We start from the raw sequence: 26768 nt of genomic DNA on the forward strand, positions 1-26768 counted from the left end.
CCCTACTCTTAACCAATCGTGAGTCATGACTCATCATAGTAAACCAACCAATCATTGATCTTTCCTTTCCCGTATATGTTGTCCTCTGCCCGTGGAGTTGCACTAGTCCAGTTGTCTTTCTCTTCTTCCTCTCGCTTCTTTTGTAGCACGTAACTTAGCTAACCGCTATGTGGGTCTAAAAATAGCTAAGCTACAGAAATCACTACTTTCCCGAGCGCGGGGCACGCTGCTGCTCACTGCTCCCCTCACCTCCCAGGAGGTGAACATGGGGATGGGTCAAATGCAGAGGACACATTTCACCACACCTAGTGTGTGTGACCATCGTTGGGACTTTAAAGGCCTACTGAAATGCGATTTTCTTATTTAAACGGGGATAGCAGGTCCATTATATGTGTCATACTTGATCATTTCGCGATATTGCCATATTTTTGCTGAAAGGATTTAGTAGAGAACATCGACGATAAAGTTTGCAACTTTTGGTCGCTGATAAAAAAAGCCTTGCCTGTACCGGAAGTAGCAGACGAGTAGCATGATGTCACAGGTTGTGGAGCTCCTCACAGCTGCACATTGTTTACAATCCTGGCCACCAGCAGCGAGAGCGATTCGGACCGAGAAAGCGACGATTTCCCCATTAATTTGAGCGAGGATGAAAGATTCGTGGATGAGGAAAGTGAGAATGAAGGACTAGAGGGCAGTGGGAGCGATTCAGATAGGGAAGATGCTGTGAGAGGCGGGTGGGACCTGATATTCAGCTGGGAATGACTAAAACAGTAAATATACACAAGACATATATATACTCTATTAGCCACAACACAACCAGGCTCATATTTAATATGGCACAAATTAATCCCGCATAACAAACACCTCCCCCCTCCCGTCCATATAACCCGCCAATACAACTCAAACACCTGCACAACACACTCAATCCCACAGCCCAAAGTACTGTTCACCTCCCCAAAGTTCATACAGCACATATATTTCCCCAAAGTCCCCAAAGTTACGTACGTGACATGCACATAGCGGCACGCACGTACGGGCAAGCGATCAAATGTTTGGAAGCCGCAGCTGCATGCGTACTCACGGTACCGTGTCTGCGTATCCAACTCAAAGTCCTCCTGGTAAGAGTCTCTGTTGTCCCAGTTCTCCACAGGCCAATGGTAAAGCTTGACTGTCATCTTTCGGGAATGTAAACAATGAAACACCGGCTGTGTTTGTGTTGCTGCAGCCACCCGCAATACACCGCTTCCCACCTACAGCTTTCTTTTTTGCTGTCTCCATTGTTCATTGAACAAATTGCAAAAGATTCACCAACACAGATGTCCAGAATACTGTGGAATTTTGCGATGAAAACAGACGACTTAATAACTGGCCACCATGCTGTCCCAAAATGTCCTCTACAATCCGTGACGTCACGCGCAGGCGTCATCATACCGAGACGTCTTCAGCAGGATATTTCGCGCAAAATTTAAAATTGCACTTTAGTAAGCTAACCCGGCCGTATTGGCATGTGTTGCAATGTTAAGATTTCATCATTGATATATAAACTATCAGACTGCGTGGTCGGTAGTAGTGGGTTTCAGTAGGCCTTTAAAAAGTGGCCAAGCTACTGGGAAATGTAGTTAAGCTGGTGGTGTCACTGCTGGTGGCACAGTCAGGCTCCATATTTGCTTGTGTGTTGTTCTTGTGGGTCAATGCAGTGGAGGGGAGACGACAACCACCGCTTGGAAGAGGGAAGGGGAGGGGTTTAATAGCCCATGGAGTATTGCGGGGGAGAACAAGGAACACAACATATAATGGCGTGAAAAAATTATATCGATATTACGATATTTTCTTAATTCATATCGTAAAAATATATCAATATTTTTTACAAACTCTATGTATCGCCCAGTCCTAAGTTTAAATAATGAATACATTGAATAAAAGATGCCAGAACACCACAAATGACTTCTCTGCAAAGGTGCAAAGGATGAAACTACTGTACCTCAGGGTGGGAGACATCACATACTGTAGGGGGGATTGATTTGCAAGATATAGTAGATGACTAGAACAAAAACTAGTGCACACATATGCAGACATAAAAAAAACAAAAAACAGTTGTACATATTCCTAACTCCAGGGTAAAAATATCAAAATACCACATACAATTTACTCTACATACAATTCTTAAATCTAAGTGTATATATTCGGTCACATATTATGATTTCATTTATCATTATACAGTACACTAGTGAGATATCAGATGTATGCTTAAGTGTACAGTTATAACATGAATAAATATATTTTTCTATATTCGTCATTGCTAAAAACAAAAAAACTATCTCACAAAGGCAAGAAAGTCATTTGACAAGTTCTAATGTGCAACACAAGCAAAATAAATGTGATTGCACATTCAAATGACAAGCCAAAAACATGTTCTCAGTCAACACACCTAAACACAGAGAATATTGTAAAGTCTTCACAATTGTAGGAGTTTTCCAAAAGCTCAGGTTTTTATCGAAAAAAACCTTTATGTAAAAAAAAAGTCACAACTCACTGTAAACTATGCCTTTGAAAATATCTGCTTCCATGAGGACATCAATACAATAAAATGTTTGAATTCAGACATCGTCTGAATAAAACACAAAATTATTGGCCGTATAATTGTAGCCTATATTTGTATTCCATCCCAAGCAGCTGCAGCTTTAACATCTCTGACCTGACATTAAGCTATACAACAGTCTGAGCAGCACAGGTCATAGTTTGAATATTTTTACACATGATTAGTCTTCCTTTAAGAATGAAACAATTTGAGTGAGAGAAACCCTCAATGAATGAGGGAGCTAGTAAGATAACGTTCAAAACCAAAGAGTCCTGAGAGGCTACGACAGCATTGCAAGCCATATAAACAAATGATTAAAATTCATGAGAGCAGGTAAAGACATAATCATGCATTATTGATTCGTACGCACATGTGCTGTAATGGGAGTCATAATGACTTACCTTGTGCCAGCATGTTAAATTCCAGGAATAAAGCAATATGGTAGAGCTCCATGGCCTCTTCTGTGCGTGTGCTGGCACCCCGACTCCCAGACACCAGAGCTTGTACTTCCCCAAGGCTGCCCGCAGAAGGGCTGCCGCGCAGAACCAATCCCAGCTCGACTACATCTGTGTACATGCAGTGGAGAATCACTTGCACATACTTGCGCGGGATAATGGACTCATCCAGCACAATACGAGTTGGTGTTTGCAGCGTGCGCTCTGTCATTTCCTCCCCAGTTCGAATGCGTCTCTGTAAAAGGTTCCTAAAGAAAGGGGAGCGCGCCGAGAGGATAGCCTTATGAGCTCGAAGGTCCTCATCTGGAGTTCCTGGAGCTCCGCCAACTCCTGAAACTACAGTGGGTGCTCCAGCCACAGTCCCTCTCTCGTTGAAACTCTCGACCATCTCAAAGTCTGAGGAGAAACTCAGCAGGGCATCATAGTAGCCTTCGTAATCAAACAAGCCCTTCATATCTGCTTCTAGGGAGTTGGGTGTTCCAAACTCCTCACTGAGCTGTACCAGCACGTCCACATTCTGCAGCCTGGAATCCTCTACGCTGCTCACCCCAAACTCTCCTGTGTACAAGTAGTGTAGCAGGGCGGAGAACATGGGCACATCAATGCCTGCTGTGTCAATGTCCATGTGGACCTCCGCTCCATAGCCCGGGGATGAGGACAGCAGAGTCTTGAAAAAGGGGCAGCGGGCAGCCAGGATGGCCCGGTGCGCTGGGAAGCAAGTACCACGAAAGATAAGGTCTACGTCAGTGCAGTATTTATGCTGATAAAGGGCGGCCAGGTCCCGGGGCAAGCTGGGTGCGTCGGCCCGCGCAAGGCTTGCCTGGAAGCTCAGCTCCTTGAGGGCCGCAGTGCCCTCGTATTCCTCCACCAGGGCATTTGTGTCTCGAACGTCCCAGCTGGAAAGCAGCTCACGCATTTGCCGGGCATGGTCCGCCGACCGGCTTGACTTTCTTCGTTTGATGAAGCGCCTTTTGAGGGTTGCCAGGCCAAGGCTTTTCTTCTTCCTGTCGGCGGGACGCTCATGGCCATGCTCAAGGCTGTACAGCTTCGACTCCCAAGCATACCCATGCTGAGAATAGGACGAGGTCCCTAGAAGTAAGACAAGCAAATCCAAATACATTTCAGTTTATATTGAACTTTTTCTTTTTAATCTAAAAATAACTTGGATTCAATTTACAATACAAACAGCAATGGTTGCTGTTCTGTATAAAAGGCAATGACATGGAATTTAACAAAGTTGTCAGAGAAACCACAGTTCAAAGATAGTAAGTATCCTGTGAGTATGGGGATGCTGTAATGCTGGTAACACCCAAAACTCATGTTCCTAGAAATTGTTACTGTCCATCAAGTCCTATGTACATCATACTCTGGCTGGGACGATTCGTCAACTAAGTCACAGTCATCGATGACAATACATCAATGTTACGTGCTTTACGTTGAGGAAAGATGGCCGCGCACAGAGAAAAATATATCACTAGTGTTGCTCCAACTGATCGGCAACCAATCTGGACAATTTCCGTGGAGAAATATGTGATCGCCAGATGCCAATTAATGCCTTTTAATGCGGATTGCAAAAAAACTATTAATTGTGGCTCATGCCTTGCAGCTTGGTCCTTCTGCTGACAGATGCGGTTAGCAGCTAACTGTGTTTATGTATGTCCATACACAGCGTGGAGTGGCCCATCGAAGTTAATATCACCTCCATTGAGGAGCACACAAGAAGGGATAATAATCGCTAAGGTAACTGCTATACTAGCTTGAAACAACACAAAGAAGCACTTAGTTAACTTTAACAGAAGTGTAGATGAAACCGTGTTGCATCAAAATGTCAGGAAGTACTTATGGAGACCTATTATTATTTGTTACCTATCGGTATCTGTTTTTCTCTATTTGGGATCTGCATAAGTACCGAAAATTTGAAATCAAGCCTTGGAGTCATGAAAGAGATATTTATAAAACAACCTTGCCTTCCTTCATACTTCCTCCAAACGAGCCGTTGGGAAATTGCCCAATTTGTGACGTTTTTCCTCAAGTGTGAAATCAGTGGATATCTCCCTATATTGTAGAGATTTACCAGAAGACATTTGCGCGAGTCCGGTGCTGTAGTCACTGAGCTCCTTTTTCTCAATCGTCTTGTTTTAGGGCAGATGCATATTACGTTGCTGCCATTTGTAATACAAAGTACAGGGTTTCCCCTAAATTGCCAAGATACCTGTGGTGGTGGGGGCATGGTTATGTGCATTCACAATGACGTCATCGAGTAATTTGCAATGACACGATTTTCTTTAAAAAGGCTCCAAAAATGTATACATACATTTAAAACAAATTTGTTTGTATCAAATAGTATTAACATATGTTGTTTAATCGTTTTGCTATATTTTCAATTGTTGCTGCTTTGTTGAGATGTTTTCAATTCATCAATTCAATTTAATTTATTTAATTTTTTTCTGCTAATGACTTAAATATTTTTAAAAACAACTAGCAATAAATCTAGCATCTTCTTCTGGTGTTATTGTACAAACCCCGTTTCCATATGAGTTGGGAAATTGTGTTAGATGTAAATATAAACGGAATACAATGATTTGCAAATCCTTTTCAACCCATATTCAATTGAATGCACTACAAAGACAAGATATTTTATGTTCAAACTCATAAACTTTATTTATTTTTTTGCAAATAATAATTAACTTAGAATTTTATGGCTGCAACACGTGCCAAAGTAGTTGGGAAAGGGCATGTTCACCACTGTGTTACATCACCTTTTCTTTTAACAACACTCAATAAACGATTGGGAACTGAGGAAACTAATTGTTGAAGCTTTGAAAGTGGAATTCTTTCCCATTCTTGTTTTATGTAGAGCTTCAGTCGTTCAACAGTCCGGGGTCTCCGCTGTCGTATTTTACGCTTCATAATGCGCGACACATTTTCGATGGGAGACAGGTCTGGACTGCAGGCAGGCCAGGAAAGTACCCACACTCTTTTTTTACGAAGCCACGCTGTTGTAACACGTGCTGAATGTGGCTTGGCATTGTCTTGCTGAAATAAGCAGGAGCGTCCATGAAAAAGACGGCACTTAGATGGCAGCATATGTTGTTCCAAAACCTGTATGTACCTTTCAGCATTAATGGTGCCTTCACAGATGTGTAAGTTACCCATGCCTTGGGCACTAATGCACCCCCATACCATCACAGATGCTGGCTTTTGAACTTTGCGTCGATAACAGTCTGGATGGTTCGCTTCCCCAAAGGGGAAGCGAACACGAAAGAACACGATGTCGAATATTTCCAAAAACAATTTGAAATGTGGACTCGTCAGACCACAGAACACTTTTCCACTTTGCATGAGTCCATCTTAGATAATCTCGGGCCCAGAGAAGCCGGCAGCGTTTCTGGATGTTGTTGATAAATGGCTTTCGCTTTGCATAGTAGAGCTCTAACTTGCACTTACAGATGTAGCAACGAACTGTATTTAGTGACAGTGGTTTTCTGAAGTGTTCCTGAGCCCATGCGGTGATATCCTTTAGAGATTGACGTCGGTTTTTGATACAATGCCGTCTGAGGGATCGAAAGTCACGGTCATTCAATGTTGGTTTCCGGCCATGCCGCTTACGTGGAGTGATTTCTCCAGATTCTCTGAACCTTTTGATGATATTATGGACCGTAGATGTTGAAATCCCTAAATTTCTTGCAATTGCACTTTCAAAAACGTTGTTCTTAAACTGTTTGACTATTTGCTCACGCAGTTGTGGACAAAGGGGTGAACCTCGCCCCATCCTTTCTTGTGAAAGACTGAGCATTTTTTGGGAAGCTGTTTTTATACCCAATCATGGCACCCACCTGTTCCCAATTACCCTGCACGCCTGTGGGATGTTCCAAATAAGTGTTTGACGAGCATTCCTCGACTTTATCAGTATTTATTGCCACCTTTCCCAACTTCTTTGTCACGTGTTGCTGGCATCAAATTCTAAAGTTAATGATTATTTGCAAAAAAAAAAATGTTTATCAGTTTGATCTTCAAATATGTTGTCTTTGTAGCATATTCAACTGAATATGGGTTGAAAATGATTTGCAAATCATTGTATTCCTTTTATATTTACATCTAACACAATTTCCCAACTCATATGGAAACGAGGTTTGTAAAATGTACTCGTGTTTAGAGACTACTTCTGTCCCTCAATGTACCTGACTAAAGAGGCTGAAGCGAACATGACGTCACACTTGCTTAGCGCTGTTGCTCTAGTAGTAGAGTAGTTCTCTTTTTAAAAGCCGCCACTGTCCTCTTAATATTTGCACATTTTGTAGATGGCTGTCCGTTCGGGTATATCTGCAATATACATAAAAATCACGTACACATGGCAGAATTGCTGACAACGATCCAGACAAGGGCGTGCGTTTTATTTACATCCGGTTTTGGTAGCGCAGTTTTCGGTGATCAAAGGTTTTTTTCGGTGGCTACGTTTTTGGCACATCACTTGTCAATGGTGCGCAAATAATAGGCTATATATATCAATTCATACTGTAACGACCAGCTAATGTAAATGTTTTATGTTCGTGTGGTTTGGATTTGATTTCAGTTTTTCCCATATTTCCAAACACGCCGCCCGTGCCTGAAAAGTGATTGGCGTAGAATGAGGAAGCGTTGTTGTGTGTCCGGCGGGGAAGCGAAGACTCAAGGAGATTAAAGTGTTTTCGTGGGAGGTAAAACTGTCCGAATTGTGCCGTTGTTTTGTTATCATAAGATTGGTAATGAAAGTTAAAAATAGTGTCTAACATTGTGCGATTTCTTCTGAGGGACTACACTATATTATATTACTTTAATTCGTTTCCAAGTACAAAAAAATCCCTTATTTTCAAAGTGTGGCGGTAATAAAATGCTGTGGCGGCGTGTCACATTCAATTACATTAAGGGGAAACCCTGAAGTAGCATGTAGTTCTAAATTATTTCTGTGAGTAGACTCCATATGGAAGCTCTACTACAACATGGGTAGTGGGGAGAAGATGCAGTGGTAGTGGAAGCACGTAAATAAGACCACCCACAAAATGGTACATCCTGAAGAGACGGTCAAAAAACGGCTTGAAAACGGTCAGTAAAATATAGTTATGCAAAATTGACAAATACATTTGACCAAATAACCACCGTTACATGTTATGTGGGTGTAGAAGTGTTTAAAATGTAGAAACAAAAATCATAATACGACCCCTTCAAGAGGACAGTAGCAACATTAGTTAGAGTCTAGTGAGAGAATAATAAAACAACTACACAAGCAACAAAACACCGTAAGCACACAAACGCGGTGGGTGGATTCATAAACATATCGATGATTTTGATACCAAGGGAAGTATCAGTATATGATCTGTACTAGGGATTAAATCGATATTCAATTTGCACAAAATCCCTTTTTTGTTGTTTTTGGTTATATTTACAAATTGAGGGAATAAGTCCCTGGATAAAGGAGGATATTGAGTGCAAAATCCAAAGGACTGAAATGAGTAGTATGACAGTAGATGACAGTTTTTGCTCTTTTAGGGTTTATGCACTATTGACTTTATTTTGCTTAAACAGTTGTAGTAATGATGATAATGAGTCTAAATATTTAGTGGATATTGTTACACTGCCTTCCTGTGTTTGTTGCTGATTATAATTTTTTAATAAAAATTGAAAAGCAAAATTATTCTGTGATCTTAAATATTGTACAGTAAAAATGATTGGTAACAGTCTTAGTATGGTCAATACTGCTCCTGCAACTATATAGTATTGAGTCTCTACCCACATTTTTAGTATGACCCACTACTAATTTACTTACCAAAAAGTATGGTGATTTTATGGTTTCTTCCTCAAATCACATAGTCAATAAAGTTCACCATAAATAAATACAAATATTATATGTGATTGGTATCGGCTGATCTCATTCAAGGATGATTGATATCGTAATTGGCAGCATTAAATCTTGATCAGAACACCCCTAGATACCACCGTAGAAAACTGTAGAAAGTGTCATGGTCATAGGAAAAACACTAACAACACCATGTTCTGTAAACTGTGCAAATTAGAAATGGCTTTTCACAGCAATAAGTTATCTATTTATACCACTGCAATGCACAAGCATTTAAAAAGGTGGAATCAAGGGCTCTGTTTGTAATTAATTTTTGGATCCCAACCAAAAGACATACATTTAAAATTTCTAGATTAAAGAAAATTGTTGGTCAAAAAAATATTTGATAGATAAATGAAATTAAAGAAATAATCGTTTGGTGCAGCTCTATATCTTACCAGATGTTGGCATATTATGTATATTATTCATCCATCCATTTTCTACTGCTTGTCCCTCTCGGGGTCGCGGGGGTGCTGGAGCCTATCCCAGCTGCATTCAGGCGGAAGGCGGGGTACACCCTGGACAAGTCGCCACCTCATCGCAGGGCTATATATATTATTTTTTATCTATATTATTATAATTACCTGAAAGCAGCATGTTGTGTCACTATTTGAAAGAACACAGTTCGATTATTCCACTGTGCTTATATTCTGTGAAAATGCAAAAGTGGATTAACGCCAGTATTTCTGTTATGGCTTTGATGTTGCAGTTTTGCGGGATCTCATCATAAACAAAAGGCTGAAGAAACACGGTGTCTTTTGTCTCCAGTTAGAAAGACAGTCTGCCTTTGGCACCTCTGTAATGTGACCACATCTGTGCAACACCCACACCACCCAGACCCAGCTACCAAAGTCGCAATGGACCAACTTCAACAAAAACAAACAAAATATTTCTGCTTTGTTGTGTTGTGGAACCAACAGCTTGACTCATGGGAAATAAAGAAACACATTATTAAGTGCATTTTTTCCCGATTTACAGTTTTCCAAAAAAGATCAGTCCATTTGAGCACTAAGCCCACATCAATTATACTAATAGTGGTTATCTTTGGCATGAGAGAGGACTCTTATGTCTGAGGAAAAAGTTCTGCCAAGTAGATCTTCTCCCCTCAACATTCATCAGGGTGACCCAAATAGTAATAATTGCGATGCCATGAATCATCTGTAACTCAGGCGAGCTCCAGAGAGCAACCCTAGAGTACTAAACAGGGTTTCCTTAGGTGAAACTAAGCAGGCGGAAGCTTGGCCGAGCAATTAGGGCCGCTGGCAAGAGGGGATTTGAGCACTGCGCTATTACGCGTCTTACTACGATAATGATTCCCTCAGTTATTTTTAGCAAAGAGCTCAAAAGCATCGGAAGACATAACAAATCTCTAAATGTTAATGTGTGACACTTTACATGAGGAAAAAACTGCATGTTAATGTAAATCGGAAGCCACTATGTGATACAGTTCAATTTAGCCTGATACAGTATGGTACAGTTTGGAATGGTATATACTGTATATCAGTGGTGTGCTGTCAGGGCCAGCAAGGCCTTCTCTGCTGGCCTAGCATAATCAGAAATCATAATTGAAGATAAAATATTTTTTAAATTTACTTTCCCTAAATATCTAAAATTATTCATATTCTCTTCATGTTATATTATGCTCGTTCCAGTGCTGTTGTTTTTAGTTTTAGTTTGTACCCAATCAGAATTCTGCTATCTTATGTTGCCATGCTTTACAAAATCTGCCAGATGCCTTCAAAGTCAGCAATGCAGGCGTCTGTGCACTGTAAGTGAACGGTGACATACAGTGATAGACAGTTGCCATATCCAATCAGATGGCCTAACGTTGAACGTGACATTTACGCGTCCTGTGATTGGATACTTACCGGGATCGTTAGCGGATGAATTTGTGAAAGCAGAGTTGAGAGACAGTTGTGATAGCCAATCAGATCCCAAGTTGTTGACAGTAGCTGTCCTGTTACAACTAGAAGTAAACTCTTGTTGTTAAAGTGTGTCATGCTTGTCATTTAATTAACATTGTTACATGTATATTTGTCGGCATCATGTGGTCAGGGCAGTTAATATCTATTTGAGAAGTGTGTACTTTGAATCAAACTTTATTAACTGGAAGTTACATAAGCCAAGCAGAGAAATTTACAGTATGTTTTAATTGCTGATGCGTTTCAATTGATTTTTAAATGCGCCAGAAAATAACCCGTTTTGTATATGGTTGATGTGATTCAATGCCCAGTAGGGTGTAAATGTGTTGATGTCAGTGACGTGCGGTGAGGTTGATGGCTGGCGAGGCACTGACTTCATCACAGTCAGATTTACAAACATATGAACCCTAAAGAGTATCTTATTCACCATTTGATTGGCAGCAGTTAACGGGTTATGTTTAAAAGCTCATACCAGCATTCTTCCCTGCTTGGCACTTAGCATCAAGGGTTGGAATTGGGGGTTAAATCACCAAAAATGATTCCCAGGCGCGGCGCCGCTGCTGCCCACTGCTCCCCTCACCTCCCAGGGGGTGATCAAGGGGATGGGTCAAATGCAGAGGACACATTTCATTACACCTAGTGTGTGTGTGTGACAATCATTGGTACTTTAACTTAACTTTAACTTTACACATACAAACTGTAGCACACAAAAAAGCACATTTAATAAAAAAAAACGTTATTATGGTCTTACCTTTACTTAGAAATTAAGTCCTTGCACCGCAACTAAAGCCCTCACTTAAACTTTCCACGTGCAAGATTAAATCTATTTAAAAAAGTGTAACCGAGGGTTTATAAATGTTGCCTATACTGTATGAAACTACAAAATAACAAACACGGAGGCTCCAGTTTACACGAGGACCACTTTATTTACCTTCTTTCAAAAACCTCCGCAACGTGACATCACTTCCGCTCTTAGCGCCTTCAAAATAAGAGCTGAAGGCATATACTGTATAACAGCGCATAACAGGAACTTAACATCACAAAGAGGAAAGCCCATGAAAATAGGTTACAAAAGTTATTTAATAAGAAGCCAAAAAGTACAAAAACAATAATGTTCGTGTTGGAGGAGTTGTGAATTAGGTACACCTGCAGTCTGCAGGTGTATCTGCACAGCAGGCCAGCAGTTAGCCGAGTCATTGCGCAATCCATGTTGCGGCACTGAGTGACGTGCCTCAACTGGCTGCTGTTCACCGCACCGTCTCTTCTCAGTATTTGAACGGCAAATGTGAAAATTCAGCGATTTTGAATAAAAATAATCTAAAACTGGTGAAGTTAAATGGAAAATAACTTTATAGTATAATCACTGGATACATATAACAATTTAATATTTTTTTTTTTGTCCCTGCAGTCATTCACAACTCCTTTAACACCAACATTATTGGTTTTGCACTTTTTGGCTTCTTATGAAATAATTTTTTTAAATAGATTCAATCTTGCATGTGGAAAGTTTAAGTGTGGGCTTTAGTTGATATAACAATTCTACGGCGGGGGTGCAGGAAGCGAGCCTCAGCCAGTGTGTCTTTTGCAGCCATTTTATGATCGCTCAGCACAAGAAATACTTTACACACATACAGTTGACAAAATACACTGTACATTATATACCTCAGCTAACTAAACTATGGAAATGTATAATATAGTTCATATAGCAATACAGTCTCACTGCACAGCAGGCCAGCAGTTAGCCGAGTCATTGCGCAATCCATGTTGCGGCACTGAGTGACGTGCCTCAACTGGCTTCTGTTCACCGCACCGTCTCTTCTCAGTATTTGAACGGCAAATGTGAAAATTCAGCGATTTTGAATAAAAATAATCTAAAACTGGTGAAGTTAAATGGAAAATAACTTTATAGTATAATCACTGGATACATATAACAATTTAATTTTTGTTTTTCTTTTTACATTTTTTTTCTTTCCATGATGGCCTCACCTGCCTCTAGTGACTGCACGTCACTGGTTGATGTATAGTATTTCTCCAGCAATGATCATGTGGCGACATCAATGATGGTATTTTGAGAGGTAATCATTGAAGTCGGAGATCACTGAAGGCCAGTGTTGGGTTAGTTACTGAAAACCAGTAACTAGTTACAGTTACTTTATTTAAAAAGTAACTCAGTTACTAACTCAGTTACTTACACCAAATATTAATGCGTTACTGTGAAAAGTAACTATTTAGTTCTTTTTTTTAAACATTTTTAAGGCTCCCATTAATGCCCTTTTAGCCTTCATTTCAGTACTGTTGCACTGGAGAATAATACAATCTGTTGATCAACTTGACATGCATTTGCATCACTGAACTCTGCTAAGCAATGTGGTCTACATACAACACACAAAGACAAAGATATATTTCAAAGGGCCAATTTATTTTGGGCCAGAACAAATTGACAAAACTATTTTAAATAGCTGCAACATAACATACATAAGTAACAAACCGCATAATAACAACATGTCACAACATAGCTGTAAACCTGGCTTCACCCAAGGAAGGCACACATAACATGATTATATGTCATGTCACTATATACCGCACACATACTGCTATACACACACGCCTAACCAGGCGTTTTTCTCTCTCAAGGAATTGTGAAATAAAATCATGTCTTCAGGAGATCAACACTGTACTGAAGCCCAGAACACTCTACGCATTTCCCCAGTTTTAGTTTAGAGAAAAGGAAAGATTGGCCTGGCCCACTAGGATCCCTCTTTATGTTTGTGAACTTTATTGTCTATACATTTAGAGTGATGTGATAATCAAACACTCTAGAAGTCTAGAAGGAAAGAGTATATAAGATAATTGATAGAGTGTGTACCTTCAGTGCTGAATAATGAGCAGAGGCAGAGTTTGGAGTGTCTTCTTTAGCTTGCTTTCCATTTTTATGTGCTCACTGTCCACTGTGTCCAGGAACTTGTAAAATGTTTTTCGTGCCATTTGCCGTTTGACGCCCGCTATCATGCTAATTAGCTGCCTGAAAGCGGGTGACCCCACTGTAGAAATAGCCTGCATGTCTTCTAGCACATACGCTGCAATGGCTCTATCAATGTTGTCCTGGCTAGCAGTCCCTCCGTTAAAATCCTTAGGTGGTGGTGGAGGTGAAGTGGCATCGGAGTCTGTGTCTCTCTTTACTAGCTTCGTCGAAGCATGTTGCTTTTGTAGCTGTTTCAGCAGATTTGAATTGCTGTTTTGGGCAGTAGATAGGATCTTTGATCCAAGACACAACTTACATTTAACTAAAATGTTGTTTTCTCTGCGCTCGACAAAAGAAAAGTAGTGAGAATATCTCCATGTTAAGAAACTCGGCTTCGGCTCCGCCATGATGTCTTGTTAGTAAACACAGACACGCCCCCCCGCCCCACACACAGCGCGCCTCCCCCGCCCCACACACACACAGCGCGCCTCTTCTCTTCCTTGTGACACAGGAAGAATCAGAAGGACGACATCGCAGCTCTTCAATAAAACACACTCAGATATTCTCAATTTCTAGCCGATACTATATAAAAAATAACGTAAAATAACGCAGTAACGCATCATGTAGTAACGGTAACTGAGTTACTGAATATTAAAAATAACGCGTTAGACTACTAGTTACCGCCGAAAATAACGGCATTACAGTAACGCGTTACTTTGTTACTTCGTTAGTCCCAACACTGCTGAAGGCCTTTGTGGGAAACGCACGGCCCGCCACTGCTGTAAATACTTGATCTGGTTGTGGCATAGGCAAGATAGTGATAGCTACACCACAATGCATGTGAATGCCCAACCTTCCTTTTCGCTTTTTGTTGAAACTTGTAATTTTTTTTAATGATTTCTGTAGGCCAATAAAAAAACTAATCGAATTTTGGACAGCTTTGCTTTTAAAGTTCTTTGTTGGGTTTAAGCGCCTGACATGACACCAACTGCGTGAGCAACCACAACACTCGTCAACTATTTAGCTTGTTAGTTTCCTTCACTGGAAGGAAACAATGGTAATTAAAGAGGCAAGGAGCTTGTTATTGGAGCTGTAACTAATCAAAGTGTTACAACAGTCACTTTTATCGCAAACGTTGATCCAAAATTTGAGAAGTTGTTTGCAGAGTTGGGCTATAGGAAATGATGTAAAACAAAAGACGACCAATCTCACACTTTACAGTTCGCGTGGCAGCAGTGCAAGGTTAGATTTTTTTATTTTTTTAAGAGGTGCACTACATTTGCGCCTTGACACAGGAGCATCATCCAGAATTCAGAGACTCATTAAGGTTTTACATATACATACATATACATATATATATATATATATATACATATATATATATATATATACATATATACATACACATATATATACATACACATATATATATATATATATATATATATATACACACACACACATACATACATATATATATGCATATATACACACATACATACATATATACATATATATATACATATATATATACACACATATATATATATATACACATATATATGCATACATACATACACACATATACATACACATATATACAGTATATATATATATATATATATATATATATATATATATATATATATATATATATATATATATATATATATATGTAATGTAGTAACAGACACATTTAATTTATTTAAACATTTTATATTTACGTATTTTTATCATTTTAAACATACGTGACACATTAATGTCAAAAATGCATAACGTTTGCTTTTTCTTTTTAACATCACTGATTAATGCTCACTGCAGACTTTATGAGAGATAAACATAAGAAAACGTCACTTACTGTATAAGGTATGCTGTCATTAGAATGCCGACTGCTAGGATGTTCATATATTACCATTTTGATGACAAATGACTCATAATCCTCATGAAGAGCCGGGAAGTGGGACCAAGCGTTTTTTCGTGTCGTTCTCGACATTTCCGGGTCTAATTCTGCTGTCAAAGTGTACCAACATGTCGGAGTACGTCCTCAGCCTTCTTCTATCCAGCTGAGAGAAATGATTTATGATCTACAATAAAACTTCCATGGAGTAAGGAAGCAAGAATGCAGCAAACCACTTGATGATGTAAACATCGGCACACACGGTAGTGATCACGGCGCCGCTATAAATGCATTCTCTGCGTTAGTGCTTATAACTGTCACTAATACCTGGTTAATAGTCAAGTCCATCCATCCATTTTCTACCGCTTATCCCTTTTGGGGTCATGGGGGGTGCTGGAGCCTATCCCAGCTGCATTCGGGCGGAAGGCGGGGTACACCCTGGACAAGTCGCCACCTCATCGCAGGGCCAAAACAGATAGACAACATTCACACTCTAATATTCAAGTCACGAAATGTAAATGGAATATTGTTGGCGGTTTTTGGATAGTTATTTATTGGGTTTTGTGGGCGGGATAAAGGACCTCCAATTGGCTATGCTGTAAGAAGACTTTTATTTACGTTTATTTACAAGTTAGAATGCTTTTTTTTTTAAATCCATCCATAGTCATGTCGTTCATAATGATTGTGAACGATAGGCGAAATTCCCAAAAAAGTGCAGTTCCCCTTTAAGGTGCCGTATTGGCTGGTACCCCAATGAAAGGGTTAAAAAAGGTAAAAGAGGTTCAGTACAGGTTTTGGCAATGAAAATACTAAAAATGGTATATTGTACCAAACAGAACAGCCCTGCTTGGTATAGGGGGTCCTATGATTTTCACGATAACAGAATTGCGGTCAGAATCCCGGAATTGGCCACTATAAACAGGAACTACTGTTTATCGCGGAATAGTACGGAAATTGACATAATTTGACATGGACACTTGAAATGGTCACAACATTTAAGTACTTGGGCATTATTATTGATAAGAACATGTCTTTTAAATCACACATTGAAAAACTTGTGGCTAAACTTAAAATTAAATAGGGATTTTTCTTTAGAAACAAGTCCTGTTTTTCCCTACAAGTTAGGAAAGGCTTGATTCTGACCACTTTTATGTCTTTGCTAGATTATGGAGACTTGCTTTCTAAGAATGCACCCAACCCTTATTTGAAAAAACTGGATACTGGATATCACTGTGCCTTACGTTTTAATACTGGTTGTGGCAACATTGTCTACCATTGCACTTTATATTCAAAGACAAATTGTCCATCAGTACGCAGATTTTCTCGATGCTTGTGTTTTATATATAAATCACTTCTTGGTCTGGTTCCCCCTTATTTGTGTTCTTTTATGTGTAGAGACTTCAGTCGCTAAAGCTTAAGGTCACAGGACATACTTAAAATGTTTGTTCCTACAGCCAATACAAATCTTGGAAAAAAGCTTTCAAATATGCTGCTCCATCTAGAAGGATCTGAGGTTACCTGAGCTGATCACTTTGGGGGAATTTCAGGCCATTTTAAAGGATCGAGAAACTCTTTCTATTGGGCATTGTACCTGTTTTTAAGTTGTTTTTACTGAAACATTTTATACATTGTTTTCATTTTAATATACAGTATGTAAGTTTAATTGTGGTGAGTGACTGCTGCTGTTTCTGTTGTCTGTTTTGCTGCCATCTTGGCCAGGTCACTCTTGAAAAAGAGATTTTAATCTTAATAAGTATTTTACCTTACATTGGTCAATTGGTCAATGTACAGACAGGACGACTCCTGCAATTTGAAAAACATTTCCACCAAGAACTCCTTTCTGAGCTGCCACCTTATCGTGGTAGAGGAGTTTGCGTGTCCCGAAGAGGCAACGTGGGTCCCCCCGCTAATGGGCTCACCACCTCCAGCTAGCTCTTGGGACGTGGAATGTCACCTAGCTAGGGGGGAAGGAGCCTGAGCTAGTGCGCGAGGCGGGGGCCCGGTGACCTGCGTCCGGGCGAGGGAAATCTGAGTCTCGGTTTTTGTAATTCCATAGAAGTCTTCGAGAGACTCATGTCGTCAAAATATGTCAAGAGACCTCTTCTCATATTAATCACATACTTTTGGCTTCACAGTAATACCGCTAAGCCTCAAATCCGGTCTGACTACAATTACCACAGTTGTCTCCTTGGGCCAGAGACTTCACCCACCTTGCTCTTGATGGGTTGTGGTTAGCGCCTTGCATGGCAGCTTCCGCCATCAGTGTGTGAATGTGTGTGTGTGAATGTGACATTTAATGTAAAGCGCTTTGGGTATCGTGCAGGTATAGTAAAGTGCTATATAAATAGACCACTTACCATAACAAAATGAAAAATGTCTTCCATTACGATCATGCTTTGTCAAAGATGATTTATAATGTAATCTGTGATAATCCGAACTAAATAAATGTTTTCTGACAGATTGAAATAAAGTGTATACTCTTGTATAACCTCTTCTGATTTATAGTCCGCAGTTACTCTATGTACCTCTACACAGATCTTAGCCCCTACACACCACCGCTTTAATGTGCGTTCTTTTGCAGTGGCCATGCGGAAACTATGTCTGCGTCTTTAAAGTTCCGGGCACGCCATGCAGTCCAGATTTGATCCATTTATATTAATTACGCTCAAACGATTAATCAGAGCAACATAATATAAATCAAGGCTTTTGAGCAATTGGATTTACTAGATTTAATTGACTACCGTATTTTTCTGACTATAAGTCGCAGTTTTTTTCATAGTTTGGCCGGGGGTGCGATTTATACTCAGGAGCGACTTATGTGCATCCTGCAAGATGGCGGCGCCCTGATGGCAGCGGCTTGCAGACGCTCTTGGAAGTGTAGAGCGATTTGGCAAAAATATCCGTCAATTCTGTCTATTTCATGGCTGGCTCACAGCGTGGACACTTCGTGATCAGATACGACCGACAGACGATTCTGGATGTGGATAGATCGGGCCGTTATAGGCTGAAAGATGCGGGTACTTTCGACCTCCTCGCTAGCATGGGGATTCTTCGCTGGCTACATCCAGCGGCCTCCAAAGCAGCGGAGTTAAGTGCCAGCGTGGACCGTCAACGGAAGACACGTAAGCGGTGTGAGCGGAAGCAGAAGCGGGGATGCCGAGCGGGGCTAACAACAAAGCGAAAGGCTAATCCTCAAAGAAGCGCTAGTCCGGGTGAGAAGTTAGTTAAAATAGAACTAGCCAGCGCCAGGCTGGATAATACCTGCACACATAGCAACTATTTTAGAACAATACACAACTCAAAAAATGTTTTTTCTGTGTCAGAAGTAGACATGCACTCTACTGAGGTGGCAAGTTATGATGCGTTCGGTTTATCACAGCATCAAGCAAACAATCGGAAAATTCCCGTCATATCAATTCCTAGATATGGTCGTAATTATTTAAATTGCACTACACATAATAAACACAACATTATTAATATTGCTACTACGGATAATTTCAACAAAAACTCCTCAAAACAGCCCACTACCTATAATATGGGCTTCTTAAACATAAGATCATTATCTTCCAAAACGTTATTAGTTAATGAGGTCATTAGAGACAATAATCTTGACGTTATTGGTCTCGCCGAGACCTGGCTCAAACCAGACGATTTCTTTGCGCTGGGTGAGGCGTCTCCTCCTGGCTATGCGGGAGCGCATATTGCCCGTCCCATTAAAAGGGGTGGGGGAGTTGCACTCATCCACAATAAAAACTTTAATCTTACCCCGAACCTAAATAATAAATATAACTCGTTTGAGATGCTTACTATGAGGTTTGTCACACCGCTGCCTCTCCACCTGGCTGTTATCTACCGCCCCCCAGGACCCAATTCGGACTTCATCAGTGAATTTTCAGAGTTCGTTGCTGATTTAGTGACGCACGCCGACAATATAATCATAATGGGGGACTTTAATATCCATATGAATACCCCATCGGACCCTCAGTGCATGGCGCTCCAGACTATAATTGATAGCTGTGGTCTTACACAAATAATAAATGAACCTACGCATCGCAACGGAAATACGATAGATCTAGTGCTGGTCAGGGGTGTCACCACCTCCAAAGTTACGATACTCCCGTATACTAAAGTAATGTCCGATCATTACCTTATAAAATTCGAAGTTCTGACTCATTGTCAACAAACTAATAATAATAACTACTATAGCAGCCGCAACATTAATGCTGCCACAACGATGACTCTTGCTGGCCTACTGCCTTCGGTAATGGCACCATTCCCAAACTATGTCGGCTCTATTGATAACCTCACTAACAACTTTAACGACGCCCTGCGCGACACCATTGATAGTATAGCACCGCTAAAGCTTAAAAGAGCCCCTAAAAGGCGCACCCCATGGTTTACAGAAGAAACTAGAGCCCATAAATTATCATGTAGAAAGCTGGAACGCAAATGGCGCGCTACTAAACTTGAGGTTTTCCATCAAGCATGGAGTGATAGTTTAACAACTTATAAACACATGCTTACCCTAGCTAAAGCTAAATATTACTCAAATCTCATCCACCTCAACAAAAATGATCCGAAATTTTTGTTTAGTACAGTAGCATCGCTAACCCAACAAGGGACTCCTCCCAGTAGCTCCACCCACTCAGCAGATGATTTTATGAATTTCTTTAATAAGAAAATTGAACTCATTAGAAAGGAGATTAAAGACAATGCATCGCAGCTACAACTGGGTTCTATTAACACAGATACGACTGTATCTACGAAGGATACCGCCCTCCAAAATAGTTTCTCTCTCTTTGATGAAATAACATTAGAGGAATTGTTAAGATGTGTCAATGGGACAAAACAAACAACATGTTTACTTGACCCATTTCCTGGGAAACTTATTAAGGAGCTTTTTGTATTATTAGGTCCATCAGTGCTAAATATTATAAACTTATCACTCTCCTCTGGCACTGTTCCACTAGCATTCAAAAAAGCGGTTATTCATCCTTTGCTCAAAAGACCTAACCTCGATCCTGACCTCATGGTAAACTACCGGCCGGTGTCCCACCTTCCGTTTATCTCGAAAATCCTCGAAAAAATTGTCGCACAGCAGCTAAATGAACACTTGGTGTCTAACAATCTCTGTGAACCTTTTCAATCCGGTTTCAGGGCAAATCACTCTACGGAGACAGCCCTCGCAAAAATGACTAATGATCTACTGCTAACGATGGATTCTGATGCGTCATCTATGTTGCTGCTTCTTGATCTTAGCGCTGCTTTCGATACCGTCGATCATAATATTTTATTAGAGCGTATCAAAACACGTATTGGCATGTCAGACTTAGCCTTGTCGTGGTTTAACTCCTATCTTACTGACAGGATGCAATGCGTCTCCCATAACAATGTGACCTCGGACTATGTTAAGGTAACGTGCGGAGTCCCCCAAGGTTCGGTTCTTGGCCCTGCACTCTTTAGTATTTACATGCTGCCGCTAGGCGACATCATACGCAAATACGGTGTTAGCTTTCATTGCTATGCTGATGACACCCAACTCTACATGCCCCTAAAGCTGACCAACACGCCGGATTGTAGTCAGCTGGAGGCGTGTCTTAATGAAATTAAACAATGGATGTCTGCTAACTTCTTGCAACTCAACACTAAGAAAACGGAAATGCTGATTATCGGTCCTGCTAAACACCGACATTTATTTGATAATACCACCTTAACATTTGACAACCAAACAATTACACAAAGCGACTCAGTAAAGAATCTGGGTATTATCTTCGACCCAACTCTCTCCTTTGAGTCACACATTAAGAGTGTTACTAAAACGGCCTTCTTTCATCTCCGTAATATCGCTAAAATTCGTTCCATTTTGTCCACTAGCGACGCTGAGATCATTATTCATGCGTTCGTTACGTCTCGTCTCGATTACTGTAACGTATTATTTTCGGGTCTCCCTATGTCTAGCATTAAAAAATTACAGTTGGTACAAAATGCGGCTGCTAGACTTTTGACAAGAACAAGAAAGTTTGATCATATTACGCCTATACTGGCTCACCTGCACTGGCTTCCTGTGCACTTAAGATGCGACTTTAAGGTTTTACTACTTACGTATAAAATACTACACGGTCTAGCTCCAGCCTATCTTACCGATTGTATTGTACCATATGTCCCGGCAAGAAATCTACGTTCAAAGAACTCCGGCTTATTAGTGATTCCCAGAGCCCAAAAAAAGTCTGCGGGCTGTAGAGCGTTTTCTATTCGGGCTCCAGCACTATGGAATGCCCTCCCGGTAACAATTAGAGATGCTACCTCAGTAGAAACATTTAAGTCCCATCTTAAAACTCATTTGTATACTCTAGCCTTTGAATAGCCCCCCTTTTTTTAGACCAGTTGATCTGCCGTTTCTTTTCTTTTCTCCTCTGCTGCCCCCTATCCCTTGTGGAGGGGAAGACACACAGATCCGGTGGCCATGGATGGGGTGCTGGCTGTCCGGGGTCGGGACCCGGGGTGGACCGCTCGCCTGTATATTGGTTGGGAACATCTCTGCGCTGCTGACCCGTCTCCGCTCGGGATGGTTTCCTGCTGACCCCACTGTGGACTGGACTCTTACTGTTATGCTGGATCCACTATGGACTGGACTCTCACAATATTATGTTAGACCCACTCGACATCCATTGCATTCGGTCTCCCTAGAGGGGGGGGGTTACCCACATATGCGGTCCTCTCCAAGGTTTCTCATAGTCATTCACATCGACGTCCCACTGGGGTGAGTTTTTCCTTGCCCTTATGTGGGCTATACCGAGGATGTCGTTGTGGCTTGTGCAGCCCTTTGAGACACTTGTGATTTAGGGCTATATAAATAAACATTGATTGATTGATTGATTGATGTGTGAAATTATTAACACATTACCGTAAAATATCAAATAATATTATTTAGCTCATTCACATAAGAGACTAGATGTATAAGATTTCATGGGATTTAGCGATTAGGAGTGACAGATTGTTTGGTAAACGTATAGCATGTTCTATATGTTATAGTTATTTGAATGACTCTTACCATAATATGTTACGTTAACATACCAGGCACGTTCTCAGTTGGTTATTTATGCCTCATATAACGTACACTTATTCAGCCTGTTGTTCACTATTCTTTATTTATTTTAAATTGCCTTTCAAATGTCTATTCTTGGTGTTGGGTTTTATCAAATAAATTTCCCCCAAAAATGCGACTTATACTTCAGTGCGATTTATATATGTTTTTTTCCCTTCTTTATTATGCATTTTCGGCCGGTGCGACTTATACTCCGGAGCGACTTATACTCCGAAAAATACGGTCATTGTTTTAACACAACATTCTGGCCTTTAAAAAGAACCCCAACGTAATAAATAAAGGTTTAAATAAGGATCCACCAACACCATATAACAGATTTTGTTCAACATTTAAATCTGTATAAGAGATCAAGACATATGAGAATAAGAAGAATGCATTAATACAAACCAATAAACGTCTGTTGCGTCTGTGCATTGCCTCCTATGCGTGGGGAGCATGAGTGTGGATAGCTGGATCCATTGGCACCCATCCTCACGTCTCTTCACTTGCTTCGTGGGGGTCTCCCCTCTTGCTGAGTCATTCTGCTCAGGCGACTGCACACCCCTCACTCATCAGTCACGTGTCTGCCACGGATCATCTGAAGTGTTCCCACAGTCCTGGGTCCTGTTTGCCATGCCTGGAACGTCTGGGAGAAAGAAGATGAGGAGGGGGGGGGAAAGGAGGCAGCAGTGAGTAAGGGAGAGATGCTTAAACCCAGAATGATGATTGAGTTTTAAAAGTTTAAGAGTAATCACCCATGGGGGATAACGACATAATGAGCTGACAGTTTGAAAAGATAACAAAAGGGCTACAGTTGTCAATGGTTGGTTGCCTGAACAAAGAGACGTTTTAATATAATCTATCACACACTTTCAGACACACTGATTTCTTGTAACGTTAAAAATACCAATAAAGGCTTTTTTAAGAGGTGTGACAGCCCTCATTGTAAGAGCTGAAGCCTCTAGCTAAGGGAGTTCAACAGCAAATGAAAGGCAGACGCTTGGTGGGTTTTCCAAGTAGTGTAAAAACAAAAACCTGTGGTTTATTTGTATTTTTTTTTTTGCATTTTACAACGTTTGAATAAACAATATCACATGTTTATTAGTTCTGCATATGTAGTGAAGTTATTTGGTTTGTTGGGTACGAACAATTTGATTATCTGAAGACAAACATTCCCCTCCAATCATGTTAGCATGTTTAGCAACAGTAGACATTTAACTAAGACTGAAGCTATTTATTTTAGTAATCAAATAATCTATAAATTAGTTTGTTTGATTAATCAAGTAACAGGATAAAGCACACATTGTAGCCTAAATGTCTATTTTAGAAAAAAATATCTTGCCATAACCTTCATTGTTTTTTCAATAAATGTGCATCAACAATATTGAAATTGCAACTTTAACATGTGCGCTTGCACAATAAAAAACACCCCAGCATCCCTGTTGTTTAGATCAGTGATTTTCAACCTTTTTTGAGCCGCGGCACACTTTTTACATTTACAAAATCCTGCGGCACACCACCAACCAAAATGACACTCTTAAGTGTAGTTAATAATATAGTGTTGTTAATAATATAGTTTCTAAATGTATTTATACTCACCTCGTGTGAAACTTGAGCCTGAGCATCTAATTTACAATGGCTTTACAAGCTGGTAGTATTAATGTTTCTGCCACAGCGTGGGACTTTTTTGATTTAGCTACGAGTTCAGCAACAAGGTAGCTAGCTTTGAGAGCTCTCTCGTTTAGCTTTGTGGTTTTTCTCAGAAAAGTTGCCTGTTTCTCATTGTTTGTACGTAAGCGTACAAAATAGTCCATCGGCTTGTTTTGAACGGAAGGGTGTTTCGTTTGGAGATGGCGTTAAAGCTTGCTTGGCAAAATGGCGCTATTGGATAGCTCCTTTCTTTTTACCATGAATTGATTAACGTGGACCCCGACTTAAACAAGTTGAAAAACGTATTCAGGTGTTACCATTTAGTGGTCAATTGTTCGGAATATGTACTGTACTGTGCAATCTACTAATAAAAGTTTCAATCAATCAATTAAAAACTCACCACACACCAAGCACTGCGGAGTCGGTGCTGTCGCATCCCCGGTGAAAGTAAATCCAAATGAAAGATAGCTTTCGCTGTATTGCCTCAAGCTCACCGTCTTGTCTTTTTTATTTTGTCAAACATTCATACTAGAGCCTTCATCTGGGTCAGAATTTTGTCCAGGACCCTGTTCGGCATTTTCATTTTCCCTTCTCAAAAACTTCTCCATCACTGTCACTTGCTCGCCTCCTCTTGCTGCGATCCCAAACTGTCACTGTCACGTGTCGCACAGCGCTAACTCGATTGTCTTTACAGGTATTTATCGCCCTCTGCTGACACCTACTGAAATAGAAGAGTATTACATTATCTGTCGCACTTTATTATAGCACAGACACCCGACAATGGTTAATTAGGAGATATTACATCATTTCCCACGGCACACCTGACAATCTCTCACGGCACACTAGTGTGCCGCGGCACACTGGTTTGGATCATGGCACCTCCCATGTGCGGTCTATTGCAGTGACTGTGAGGAAATTATGTATATGATGTAAAGGTCCGGCCAAATATTGCTATTTTTTAACTGCTAGGCCTTGCTTCAAATCTTTGTTATAAAATTAATTGAACTTGTATTCCCGAGGTGCACTGTAGTCCGTTCAATATTCAATGGAATTGAGTGCTAGAGATGTAACGATTATCCGATATATATATAGGGACGGCGTGGCGCAGTGGAAGAGTGGCCGTGCGCGACCCGAGGGTCCCTGGTTCAATCCCCACCTAGTACCAACCTCGTCATGTCCGTTGTGTCCTGAGCAAGACACTTCACCCTTGCTCCTGATGGGTGCTGGTTAGCGCCTTGCATGGCAGCTCCCTCCATCAGTGTGTGAATGTGTGTGTGAATGGGTAAATGTGGAAGTAGTGTCAAAGCGCTTTGAGTACCTTGAAGGTAGAAAAGCGCTATACAAGTACAACCCATTTATCATTTATTTATATTTATTTATCGATACTAGGAAAAGTAAAACATAGGATTTAAGAACGGCAGCCTTTGAAGTTTAGCAGTGTTTAATAAGGCTATTAATTTATGTAAATCTGTGGCATCACCACCATCAGTTGGCAAAACAGGAATGGCGGATAGCTACGGTGATCGAGAAAGGTCACAACAAATGCAAACACCACAAGGAGATCATAAAGCCACAACAGAACAAGTTTTAGCTACAACACTATTGCAAAAGCTTCAAATAATACAAATGCCACTACACAAAGTTAAGCCTAGGGTGCTGGAGCCTATCTCAGCTGCATTTGGGCGGTAGGCGGGGTACACCCTGGACAAGTCGCCACCTCATCGCAGGGCCTACACAGATAGAAAGACAGCATTCACACACTAGGGCCAATTTAGTGTTACCAATCAACCTATCCCCAGGTGCATGTCTTTGGAGGTGGGAGGAAGCCGGAGTACCCGGAGGGAACCCACGCAGTCACGAGGAGAACATGCAAACTCCACACAGACAGATCCCGAGCCCAGGATTGAACCCCCCCCCTCGTATTGTGAGGCATACGCACTAAACCCTGTAGCACCGTGCTTTCCTTGTATTGTATTATATTATGCTAAAATACAAAATAAGGAGTAGCATGTAAATCTACAGTTTAATGTTACTGTACTTTTAATGAAGATGTCTCGAACGTTGAAAATGAGAGCAGAAAAGGTTTCCTCTTGGTAATTCAACCTAAAGTGTTGGTTGCACTTTATTCAAATAAGATGTGACTGCATTGGCCATTAATTGTTGTTTATTGGCTTGTTTGTATGCATAAGTCATTAATATTGAATTCCCCTATACAACAAGAATACAGGAAACTTCACCTGCAGTGTCGTATATCTAGTATTTATTTCATTGTCACACTAGTTGATTTTTTTTTTTGCTAAAAAGTTTTCAGAATCGAGTTCAACTCATTGAACTGTTTCAGATCTCAT

General features: G+C 40.6%; 1 protein-coding gene across 2 annotated transcripts in view; it reads right to left on the reverse strand.

Annotated features, from left to right (window-relative positions):
* btbd7 (BTB (POZ) domain containing 7) overlaps window positions 1-26768 on the reverse strand; it is a 103286-nt gene that overhangs the window by 45766 nt on the left and 30752 nt on the right. For both annotated transcript variants that reach the window (XM_061968906.2, XM_061968905.2), the window contains exons 2-3: window positions 23179-23416; window positions 2980-4122 (exon numbers count right to left, since the gene is read on the reverse strand). In XM_061968906.2, coding sequence (XP_061824890.1) covers window positions 2980-4122; window positions 23179-23260 — 1225 coding nt within the window. In that variant the 5' untranslated portion in view covers window positions 23261-23416. The remainder of the gene's footprint in view (window positions 1-2979; window positions 4123-23178; window positions 23417-26768) is intronic.

The sequence above is a fragment of the Nerophis lumbriciformis genome, linkage group LG08, assembly GCF_033978685.3.
Source record: "Nerophis lumbriciformis linkage group LG08, RoL_Nlum_v2.1, whole genome shotgun sequence".
NCBI lineage: Eukaryota > Metazoa > Chordata > Actinopteri > Syngnathiformes > Syngnathidae > Nerophis > Nerophis lumbriciformis.